Source organism: Gadus morhua, chromosome 19 (genome assembly GCF_902167405.1).
Source record: "Gadus morhua chromosome 19, gadMor3.0, whole genome shotgun sequence".
Lineage (NCBI taxonomy): Eukaryota > Metazoa > Chordata > Actinopteri > Gadiformes > Gadidae > Gadus > Gadus morhua.
Genome location: NC_044066.1, coordinates 7,716,703 through 7,729,202, shown reverse-complemented (window position 1 = coordinate 7,729,202; position 12,500 = coordinate 7,716,703). Strand labels below are relative to the sequence as shown.

The following is a 12,500-nucleotide window of genomic DNA, read 5'->3' as shown; positions in this document are numbered from 1 at the left end:
CACTGGAGCTCCACTGGACCGTGGGCCAGCATACCCTCCATGCCCCAGAGACCGATGCTCACGCTGGGTGGTTCAACTCTCCATCTCTGTCCCCCCCTTCGCTCTCTTTCTCCCATGATCTCTCATGGTCTCTCTCTCATATGCTACATAGTGCAGTCTCACTTTCGTATTCTCTCTCTCGCTCTCCGTCTTTCTCTCATGCTCTCTCATGCACTCTCATGGTCTCTCTCTCGTTCTCTCTCAGTCTCTCTCTTTTCTCAATGTCTCTCATACTCTCTCTCCTTTTCTCAATCCCTTCGTGGTCTCTCTATCACTATCATTCTAACTATCATTTCCGTTCTCTCTCTCTCTCTCTCTCTCTCTCTCTCTCTCTCTCTCTCTCTCTCTCTCTCTCTCTCTCTCTCTCTCTCTCTCTCTCTCTCTCTCTCTCTCTCTCTCTCTCTCTCCTCTCTCTCTCTCTCTCTCTCTCTCCTCTCTCTCTCTCTCTCCCCCCCCCCCCCCCCCCCCCCCCCCCCCTTCTCCTTCCTTTCTCTTCCGAGGCATTTCAAGTATTCACAGTTCTGTTTTTTCCTTCTCACTGCGCTTTCGCAGCGTGGTGAATTTAGTTCCCCCCCAGGGGCACAAAACAACGGAGGTCTGCAGCAGCTATTACAAAAAACGATTCCATGCATAACATTTAGACAGCAAGACAATAGACATCCATACATTGTAATGTCTTGTGCATCCATCCACAGGAGAGAGAGAGGCAGAAGGGACAGGGATGTGCATCTTCCCTGGGCTGATAAGCCCCAGTGTTTGACTAAGATCCACCGTGGATGCATGGGAACGTCACATTCAGATCCACATTCACTTACTGCTAAATGAGGCGCGACATCACACATCGCACATCATCACGTATTTGCCTTTTAATTTATGCTCCATTTCTTAAATTGATAAACAAGTGCTGCAGTCAGTCAGCAAGTCAGGCAGCATGAAAACGGTCATACATATGTATGGGAATCTGTGCATGTGCACTTCAATTTGATAACCAATTTAAATCAATCGTTTGACTCAATTCATCATTCTTAACACCGCATAAATAATAGCAAAACGTTCTGTGATCACATTCCTGATCATCGACTGTGTTTACCAGTGAGTACAGTAGCCTGCACATAAGATGTGGTGAAACACACGGCCCGCCATGCCCCTTAAAGATAGCGTCTAGAGTGCCTAAGTGCTGAAGCACCTCAGATGGCACGCCCTGGAAGCAGTGCAACCCCACGTCACGGCGACCAAGATGGACTCGCTTTGCTCCTCTGCTGACGTCACAGCTGAGTTGCTGACTCCTTTAGTAGTCTCGATAAAAGCGTTGAGGAAACTTGTTTTTCCCCCCTTTTTCCCTACGGCAAACCTTGTTGTCTCCCCGAATCGTAAATAAGACATGAAAGAGGAATGAAGTCACAGGGAGAATACAGTTCATCCCTGTAAGTAGCCCAGACCAAGACCTGCCTCATGTTTTTCTCCATTTCACTACAAAAAAAAACATATCCAATGTTACCGTGCCTGTGTGTTAATTTGTAAATAAGATAAAGCTAACATCCCAAATCTGTTCAATATGAATGGGATATTCCACATGAATTATATATTCCTCTTTTTCGCCTGTTTGCCTTATTTTGTCTATCCTTTTATTTAACATTAACAAAGCATGATTAATTACATAAGTGCGCTAATTCCAAATATCCCGCAAGCTGTCCCTTGCAGAAAAAGGGGGGAATGCGCCATCTTTTATTCATCAATTACGTAATCCCACCACAAGCTGTTCACACTGTGACACTCGGGCTCACAAAGGACACGACCGCCGCCGCACGACACAGCGAGGGCAGCGCCGGGACCTTCAGGCTTACCGGGTTCATCAAACCCTCTCCATCAAACAATATCAGCCAATCACGGCGCAGTTACGGGGACAACAAGAGCGCCGGTAATGAATGGCGGTTTGTGCCGAGAGTACACAAGAACACCGGCGACAGTTGAGGAACAAAGTGGCAAATCAATAGGAGGTAATGGAACTGGGGGGACAGAGGAGATACCCTTATGATTGAATGAGACGCAGTGAAGGAACACCACGACAGGGCAACCCCCTTGGAGGTTGAGTGTTTTTAGTTCTAGTCCTTAGAAGCAGCTGTAGGGAAAGGAAACAGTAGGGTCCTCACCATACGATACAACAGTTTATTCTTTGTGCTGATAGGATATGCATGCCGAAATCTGTAAATAATACGATTCAGTCATTACAAAACAATATTGAACATTTTGCTGAGATTTTAGCTTAATTGTGTTTTGGCCTATGGGTCAAACGTTGGGGTTCAGGTTCGGCAGGTTCCACCGCTGTGGCCGAACAGAACACCACATCGTTGAAGCGAATCAATTAACAAGGTATTTAAACTATAGCGCCCTCTACAGGATGGTACCATTAATATGTTTCCAATTAGATCACATTGACGTTTCTGGCATAATAATTCTTGAGGACTATCAAACAATCCATTACTCACATTAATCCATTGCATTAACCCACCCCTAAGCAGCAGCACTAATACTGCAACCAAACTACAAAAAAAGCATTTTGTATGATGTATGGGGATGGCGGCATACATGAGGGTCCTCCATCAAGCAGAAGCATGATGGCGTAGTGTGTAGGGAAAATGAGTCACATGGGACATCTGATCATTAGCGTAATAAATCACATGTCACAATGACATATCTTTGTGCGAGCGGCACGTCCCCACAAAGCCCCCACAAACAAGAAGTGTGTGTTCAGATGGGAGAACCAGAGCAGTTCAGCCAAAGGACTGCAGCCGTTCAGCCTAGGTCGCTGAAGCTATACTTAGGGGTTGGCAAGGAGGGCTTGATGGCTGCGGCACTCTGTATACCCCGCCCTCCTTGAGCACTTCCACAGACGCCCGGGTCCACAGAGACCCATAATGATTCGCTGTGTTTCGCCACACACACAGTAAAACAAAAATAAAGCACTTCCTCCAAATTACACATAAGCCATTTTACCGGGTATTTCATACCTGGTTCATGGAGATAAAGTTGTACACAATGGGTTGGTTGTATTTGAATTGCCCGCTGTGAAAAATGGCAAAACAGGAAGGTTTCACAGAACCAGTTGTGCTAGTATATTGTATAATGTATAATGTATACCTTTCAATTCCCAGGGGAAATGCACTGATTCGGTTTCTGTTCCTCAGGGATCTCATGAGGCTGAGCAACGCCACGAGAATGACCACCTCTAGAACGTGTCCACACACACACACACACACACACACACACACACACACACACACACACACACACACACACACACACACACACACACACACACACACACACACACACACACACATATACACACAAACACATACACACAACCATGAGTGTTGACTCACATACGGCCAGGCCAGAATGTATCAACGTTTCCAACCACTCAAACACTTGCACACAAGCACACACCCCATACACGCACACACAGACTCACACTCACACACAAACCCATACATGTCCATCTGCACTCGCACACACAATCACAAACGCAGACCCCTGCTCCTCTCAAACACTCAACACATGCATTCAACACATGCATCCCACACGTGTCCTGCACTGTAATCGCACACTAACACTTTAATGCATACTATGTTAGCCCTACACAATTCAAATAAACCCATCACCCAGAAACTCTGTCTCCCTCTCTCGCCAGCCGGCTCTGCTACAGTGGGCCTAATCTGCTCTGTTGATTAGGCTGTAGTATATGCACTTCCAACAAGGACAAAGACACTCTCCTTGCCATTAGTCAAATAGATAAGAACTATGTGCCGGGCACCTCACCTCTCAGCAATATCTGCATAACTCTCTCTCTCTCTCTCTCTCTCTCTCTCTCTCTCTCTCTCTCTCTCTCTCTCTCTCTCTCTCTCTCTCTCTCTCTCTCTCTCTCTCTCTCTCTCTCTCTCTCTCTCTCTCTCTCTCTCTCTCTCTCTCTCTCTCTCTCTCTCTCTCTCTCCTTCCCTCTGTCTCCCTCTCTCTCTTGTCTCTTTCTCTGGCTCTTTGGCTCTCTCTCCGTCTCTCTGTCTCTCTGACTCAATGTCTCTCTCTCTCACGGCAGAAGGAAGGAGTGAGCAATGCAACAGTCAAATAATAAAATAAAGAACCCTGTGGCGATGCAATCTATATGAGCAAAGGAATTACCTCTCTACCCATGTGGAATGAAACGTCTTCAAAGAGAGAGCAAGGGTGAGCGCTAGAGAGAGAGAGAGAGAGAGATGAGGGAAGGAGAGAGAAAGACAGGTAGAGAGAAATGGAGAGATAGAAAGAGAGAGAGAAATAGAGTGAGAAAGAAGAGATACATAAATTAAGAGGGACACACACACTTCCACTGATAGAGAGAGAAACACACGCAAGAAGAGAGAGAGACACACATAGGTAGGGTAAGAGAGAGAGCGCGCGCGCGAGCGAGAGAGAGAGAGAGAGAGAGAGAGAGAGAGAGAGAGAGAGAGAGAGAGAGAGAGAGAGAGAGAGAGAGAGAGAGAGAGAGAGAGAGAGAGAGAGAGAGAGAGAGAGAGAGAGAGAGAGAGAGAGAGAGAGAGAGAGCTTACATGTGCTGGTTGATTGTCAGTCCATTGACAAGGCGGAGGGTGAGATTAATAATGAACTGTCTAGCATCCAGGGGTACTTCTGTCATCCTCTGATGATGAAATGTGTGTTTGAGGTTTTGATGGCGCACAGAACATAGGGAAAGATGGAGGGAAAGGCTGTGTGAAAATTTTTAAGGGAATACAAGAAGAAAATGGTAGAAGGTGAGATGAGAAAGCAGCCAGGAGACGGTTTTGGAAGAAGAAATAAAGATCCAACAGAGGGTAGGAAATAGGTTAAGTGAGGGGAAGGATCGTGTGTTGGACAGGGCGTCGGACTCCCCTCTGTCTGAACGGTACCATGTTCGATTCCCCGATTTCAGCGGCCGGCTCTACTGACGTGCCATACCTCCTGCTAGCTCCTGAAGAGCATGCATCTGAATCCAATGTGTCTCAATTTGAACACAAGAGTCCATGTTAAGTGTGCACTTATGTCTCACTGTACATGTTGATAACTAGATAACTCCCACAGTTTAGAACGGGGAAGCCATGGAAGAAGAGGCCAAGGCAGCACTGAGAGACTAAGCCGTGGTTGAGATAAACAGACACAGCAGGGTAGGAGGGGAGGGTAAGGATGCACAGCGGGGATCTGGGAGTTGATTCATGTGAGAATCTGGATTTCTTTGCAATATAATCTTAGTGGAAGCAGATGAACGGTAAGATCCTACAGAGGGCGTTATAGTGGTGTATGGTTTAAAACACAATGACCACGGACCTGCAGCCATTTTTAACGCAAATGTGATATAAAATACAGAATCGCCCCCCAAGAAAACGTATCAATATCATATCGCAATAATTATAGAATTGCGATCTTAACAGAATCGCAAATACATTTTTAATATCGTATGGTGAGGTCCTTGCTGGTTACTGTTTGGCTAAAGGACAATACCGGTCTGGGTGGTGAAACCAGTTTAATAGTCTCTCCTGTCTTCACTAAAATATCTGTTACCAAAAGATTAGAACATTTAGCAAGAGCGCACCTGCCATTAAGTAATGTAACACTTTTTTATCTTTTAAGTCTTTTGGTATTAATGTGTGAGTTTGTGGACAACATAACAGTGAATCACTATGCAAGCACTTTACAAAATGTCTTATCACAAAGACCAAAGTGCTGTGTTGCTCAAACCCAGGGGGCTGAAGATGAGAGGAAAGGCCAGGTTGAGACAGTTAAACAGACCATTGACGCCAGGGAATCTTTTTTAAGGACATCAGAGCACAGGCACGCCATTGTCCGGTGTGCCTGTAGTGGAGAGTTATGATAATATACCATAATAATGAAAATTGCATCACACACACATAAATAAATCATGCAGTTTTTTTGTGTGCATCTTAAGGGATGCTGTGTGAGTGTTAGTGGAGGGGAGATTGCTCGGCTGAGCAGGGTGTTGCACTTTAGATAATTTAGAGTTCACATGAACACAGAGAGAGAGAGAGATGATAGTGGAGGATAGTAGAGAGAGAGAGAGAGAGAGAGAGAGAGAGAGAGAGAGAGAGAGAGAGAGAGAGAGAGAGAGAGAGAGAGAGAGAGAGAGAGAGAGAGAGAGAGTGATGATAGTGGAGGATAGTAGAGAGCAAGAGAGAGAGAGAGCGAGAGGGAGAACAGCAGGGCGTCACACAGAACCATGCTATGTACAGTAACTGATACTGTACCAACTGTTACCGCTATCGCTACAGCAAACAAATAATAACACACATAAATTGCATCCTCAATATATATCCAAAGGAGAACATCACTATTTTTCAACTGGGCCCCATTTTCCAATCCTTTGGTTGTAAGAGACTAATTGGTATCAGTTCCATTATGTTTAAATATAATCTGAGGCTGTCACTGGCAAAACAAGCACTTTTAGAGGACGTACATTGACGGGGTGCTATTGCCCCAAAGGATTACATTGCAACCTGTTTTCACGGATTACGGCTGCAACCTTCTTGCATAATACTGGACCAATTTGAAAAATTGTGGTCCCCATTTGTCCCTTACCCCCAAAGTGACCCGAGAATGGGGTCCCGGTTGAAAAGTAGTCCTTTAATGTATTCCAGTGTATCTATAGTCAGTATACAGCACTTTGATACTATATTCCATAGAGTACAACAGATCACTCTGTTCTATTTCATACTTAGTATAAACATTTTCAGGAGGCTGTTTTAATCAGCATATTTTATACGCATGCCTCTTCAATATTTCAATTCACTGCATTGGTGATCTCGCCAGGAAAGGAGAATTAATATATTCGCTTCACTGCCAATTATCATCTCTATTTACATAGGATAAAAGGATACGGCTCCCTCCCAAGCCTTATAGATGCTGGAAGGCTGAACGATATGGGCGCTCTGCAGATCTTCCTCACCAAGAATAAATGGACTGAAGCGCAAAGGAACAAACTATATGAACATTTCTAAATAAAGGAAATATATAGCTGCCTCAAAGCCAGCTGCAAACAGCCAATAACAACAAACCCTTGGTAGAGGGAATGATGGGCTGATTTGTCCATCGACGGCTGACACAGTTTGGCTGTTATGTCCAGACTGTGACCTGACATATAGTGGTGGTTCTGGGTCAGGGACAGACAGCAGAAGCTACCCAGGGATCTTATCTCCAGCCCGGCACTATCTCCACCACTATCCCTGTCTCACAGCCATTTGACCCCCTTTCTCAGAACAGCATAGATACGTATGGGGGAGGACGACCAAGATTAACCTCAACCGAGAACTGAAGCTTTTTCAAGGATAACCTAATATATAATAATAGGGATGTGCTACATGAAACGGCTGGGATATTTGTAACGCACAATGTACTAGAAGTGTAAGAAGTCCTGATCGTTCCGGTTCTATATTCATCTAATGGGACGCTTATGATGATTCTAATGCATTTCAGGAAAAACACAATTCATACCATTGAACGATTGTGCTAACAACCAATGCCTTCTCTATAATAGACACACGATAACAACCCCCATGATGGAAAAAAAGACCTTCACAATCGACAATGTTTTCATCAACTCTACCGGTGACTGACTTTGCTACGCGTAGGACACACACCACCACCAACACATCACAGCACCACAGAAGAACACCAAGAAGAAGGTAAAAATGGCAATACTTACAACCATACCGTTTAGGGATACCCAGCAGTCCGGAGGGAAGTCTTGTAGCAGAGGCACCAGGAACTGGAGGCAGCCGTCCCAGTGGCACAGCAGCAACATCATGCCGATCAGGTTGAATATTCTCACCACCGCACTGGCAAGGTCATAGGTCATATGGAAGATCTATCAGAAGGAGAGAGAGACATGGGAGAAAGTGATGAGTTCATTGTTGTCCAAATATGCAATTCCTTATACCTGGTTTTCAATTCATACACATAAACAACCATCTACGTATGGTCAATGTACACCTGCCATTTTTTGTGTGATGGAAGATAGAACAAAGGTCTACTGGTGGACAACATGATTTGCAACATGACTGGTGGACAACTTCGATAGCTTGAACAAGAGTCAATGATCTTGGATCCAATACCATTTCTTTGGCCCACTACTACTTCTATTGTATAGTAGATATGTTTAGATTCTACTTTTTCACTCGGCAGAGAACAGATACAAAGCCAATGAAATTAGCATTGAACCGTAATTACAAATGTATTATTCTATACAATATTATATCTGTCCAATTCCAAGACATATATGAGTATAAACACACTCTATATAATCTATGTACTGGGACCCATACACAAAGTTTATAGTAACAAGAGATGTGTTTTCTATTTAGTCATAGTTTTTTGTGCACATTAAAACCTGATACAATAACACAGGCTGTGCTGCTGATGAGGCACTGTCTGAGCCCCGGTGATTGCATGGCCAGAAAAAAACAGAAATCACTTTTGAAGTACAGAACACGGTGTGCCTGATTAGTCCACTAGAGGATTAGTTTTACTGCAGACGGGGGTGCTTTTGCACACGCACGTACGCGTGTGTGTGCGTGTGAGTGTGTGTGTGTGTGTGTGTGTGTGCGTGTGTCTGATGCGCTCACAGATGTTGAGCAATTCATAATTAATAATGGAAGTAATCCAAAACAAACTGACCTGTTGTGAGGCCAAAAAACAACAACAATCAGCAGACGCACAGCCTTGCGCTCACCTAGATTCTGTATTTTATCAAAGAGTATATATATATATATGAACAGTATATGTGTATGTATAAACAGTGTACCTGGTGTCCATGGAAATACACACAAAAAAATTCACTGATTCACTGTTTGAATGGAAGTGAGCGGGGAACTGGGAAGGGTGGGGTTGTAAGAATAGAAAGTCTTTAGCTGGGTGAGTGATCACGTGAGCCAATCACGAGAGGTGTTATTGAAATTGGGTCCACACAGCAGACAATCACTCCACGGCCGCATGATGACAACGAAGCTATTTCAAAGTTCGGGAATTGGGGGAGAAAATTAGCGCTTTATGTCAGGAAACTGGTTATCCACCTCATTGCTCGCTTCTAAGCTGGAATGTGACCCCGAAAAACGTAGAATATAGAAAATTATTTTTTTGCCCGATAAACCTTTCCCATTGGCTATTTTTAAAGTCCAATGTTGCGTTACGCTCATCAAATATCATAATGGGGATTACAGGTAATTGTTATCTATTTTTAAGGTAATGGCCTTTTTCCCCGCCATGAATGTAATACTCTATTAGTCTATGAGTTTTACTGGACCTCTCAGCGGTGAGGCGTACTCAAATGAGAAGTTCATTTTATGCTCGGAAGACAAATGTTTCAGGGCAGGATTTCTTTTACTTTTAGTGCAGCAGGAATAAAGTCCTGGTTTCAAAGAGAAGAAGGATGTGGGACAGTTACCTGAGGGTATCCTGTACCAAAACTCCCATTTGCATTGTACATTTACCAAAAAATATGTCAACGGTATTAGTTGCACCACGGCAGCATAGTACAACTTAAATTGGGACGTGATGTTGCATAACGACAACCATCCATCTGTCGTTCGTATAAGGCAGGACTTAAAGGTTATCGGATGAATTTTATGTTGTCCCATGACTCTTGCGCTTTTTGCCTTTCATCTCCATGGTTGAATGCACCGCTAAATAAATGAAATGTCATCGTAGTAGTTGTAGCAAAATGAAAAATCTCAATCCTTTTTTTACTGCCGTTTGGGGGGCAAGGGTTTGGGGTTGTCATAAATGTACATGATGGCCTGTAAAGCCCTTTCAGACTAACAGTGATTAAGAGCTAATCAAATAAAATGGACCTAACTTGTTAGACTAATTGAAGGATCCCGCATGGTTGCAATGAAATTCCACTATAAGATATTTTAACATAAACTCATATACCAAATAAGTAAAATATGTCCAATATATTCTAATAAGTGGAGGAACTTTGACGACGCAATTTGAATAAAATGTAATTAGTGTATGGCATAATACTGCTCGCGCTCGCGCTCTCTCTCTCTCTCTCTCTCTCTCTCTCTCTCTCTCTCTCTCTCTCTCTCTCTCTCTCTCTCTCTCTCTCTCTCTCTCTCTCTCTCTCTCTCTCTCTCTCTCTCTCTCTCTCTCTATATATATATATGTATATGTATATATACACATATATACACACAGCTCTATGGGCCCTCCATGGAGAGCACTTCTGCCCCAGCTGCAGCAGAGGACCCAGTCCGCCGGTGAGGACTCCAGGACTTGGCAGGGATATGAGTGGAAAAAGCCAAACAAAAGTGAAAAACAAAGGGTTTAAAGGAGTCACTGCCTCGGTCTCCTTGGGATGCTGGCTAAGCAGAAAGACAGCAGAGCCAGATGGACTGGGGCTAGTGTATGCAGTGTGTGTGTGTGTGTGTGTGTGTGTGTGTGTGTGTGTGTGTGTGTGTGTGTGTGTGTGTGTGTGTGTGTGTGTGTGTGTGTGTGTGTGTGTGTGTGTGTGTGTGTGTGTGTATGCAGTGTGTGTGTGTGTGTGTGTGTGTGTGTGTGTGTGTGTGTGTGTGTGTGTGTATGCAGTGTATGTGTGTGTGTGTGTGTGTGTGTGTGTGTGTGTGTGTGTGTGTGTGTGTGTGTGTGTGTGTGTGTGTGTGCCACTGTGTCCATGAATGTGTGCCTAGAAAATACTAGAAAAAGGAGGTACAACAATTTCAAGACTACATAAATATTTAGCCTAGTTTTATTATGTTTGTTGTAGTTATATTGTTTAGTTATTGCAATATGATCAGCTCGCTGTACATTGTCCCGCTTATAAGATGGCTACTTACTAAAGAAATCAATAATATGACCGAAATCATCATAAAAGAGTAGGATTTTATTCAATTACAAATGATTTTATTGCTTCCACTATAGATTTTAGGGCTGGAAATAGCATCCATATCTACAATCTGATGCTCATAGCTGGGGTCTGCTATTCAGAAATAACAGACCGCTGAATGCAGCAATTCTGCATTTAGAATCAAGTATTCAACAAAGCTGTGTAATATATATATATATATATATATATGTATATATATATTTATAGGCACATCCACTAAAGATACGCCACAGCCTTGCTTTTCCATATGTTTCTATTTTTACAACCATCTCTTTAATCATTCTGTTAAATAGGCCTATAGATGTCTTTTCTGCTTCTGCATCGCTCATCTGCCAGATGCTGTTTCATGCTGTGCAGTGCCATGGCGTTACGAGCCATTGTGATTTAAGGACCATGTCGCCACTAACTGCAACAACGCAGAAGAATTCCACAACACTTGACTTTCAAAGTGTGCTGATGACATCACACTTGAAGTTTTCCACGGCAAACTCCAAAGCTAAGCCAAGCACACTCAAGGGCTTGCGATACAAAACAAAATGGACAAGGACACAGGCCAAGTGATCCCCCCCCCTCTGCCACCCTGTCTCTATAACACCTTAGAATAAAGGACCATCCCAAACAGCAGCAGCAGCAGCAGCAGCACGGAGCACCTCAACGAACAAAGGGTGGCGGTGGTGCACAGACCCCTGGTTAGCTCAACTCTCCCCCAGGGGAGGGGCTGGCACACTGCCCTGCAGGGCTAAATATAGCCCCTATCTTACTGGGCCTCTCTCGGAACGTCCCTCTCTCACCGACTACATCTTTAATCTTAAAACCGTCAAACGTCTGTGTGTCAGGGTGTGTGTGTGTGTGTGTGTGTGTGTGTGTGTGTGTGTGTGTGTGTGTGTGTGTGTGTGTGTGTGTGTCTGTGTGTGTGTGTGGTGCACGGGTGTGTGTGTGGGTGCATGCATGAATGTGATTCACGTGAGTGTGTGAGTGTGAGTGTGAGTGTGAGTGTGTGTGTGTGTGTGTGTCTGTGTGTGGTGCACGGGTGTGTGTGTGGGTGCATGCATGAATGTGATTCAGTGTGAGTGTGTGTGTGTGTGTGTGTGTGTGTGTGTGTGTGTGTGTGTGTGTGTGTGTGTGTGTGTGTGTGTGTGTGTGGGGGTTTGTGTGTGTGTGTGTGTGTGTGTGTGTGTGTGTGTGTGTGACAGAGTGTGTGTGTGTGTGTGTATGCATGGGTGTGTGTGAGTGTGGTGAATGTGCATGTGCAAGTGTGCTGCACGTGTGTGTCTGTGTGTGTGTGTGTGTGTGTGTGTGTGTGTGTGTGTAGATGTGTGTGTGTGTGTGTCTGTGCACATGTGTGTGCATATGTGTGTGTGTGTCTGTGCACATGTGTGTGCATACGTGTGTTTGTGCGTGTGTGCATAAGTGTGTTTGTTCACACGTGTGTTTATGTGCGTAATTGAATACACAAAAGAGAATCGCCCTCACAGTTACATGAAAAGTGCTCCGCAGCCGAGTCAGTGAAAAGCAGGACCCGTGAGTCATAGGCCCGATCACGCCATCATACTCGCGC

The 12,500-nt window shown here is 44.3% G+C and overlaps 1 protein-coding gene across 1 annotated transcript in view; it reads right to left on the bottom strand.

Moving 5' to 3' along the window:
* hcn1 (hyperpolarization activated cyclic nucleotide-gated potassium channel 1) overlaps nucleotides 1-12,500 on the bottom strand; it is a 70,792-nt gene that overhangs the window by 28,118 nt on the left and 30,174 nt on the right. The window contains exon 3 of the mRNA XM_030342287.1: nucleotides 7,763-7,924. Coding sequence (XP_030198147.1) covers nucleotides 7,763-7,924 — 162 coding nt within the window. The remainder of the gene's footprint in view (nucleotides 1-7,762; nucleotides 7,925-12,500) is intronic.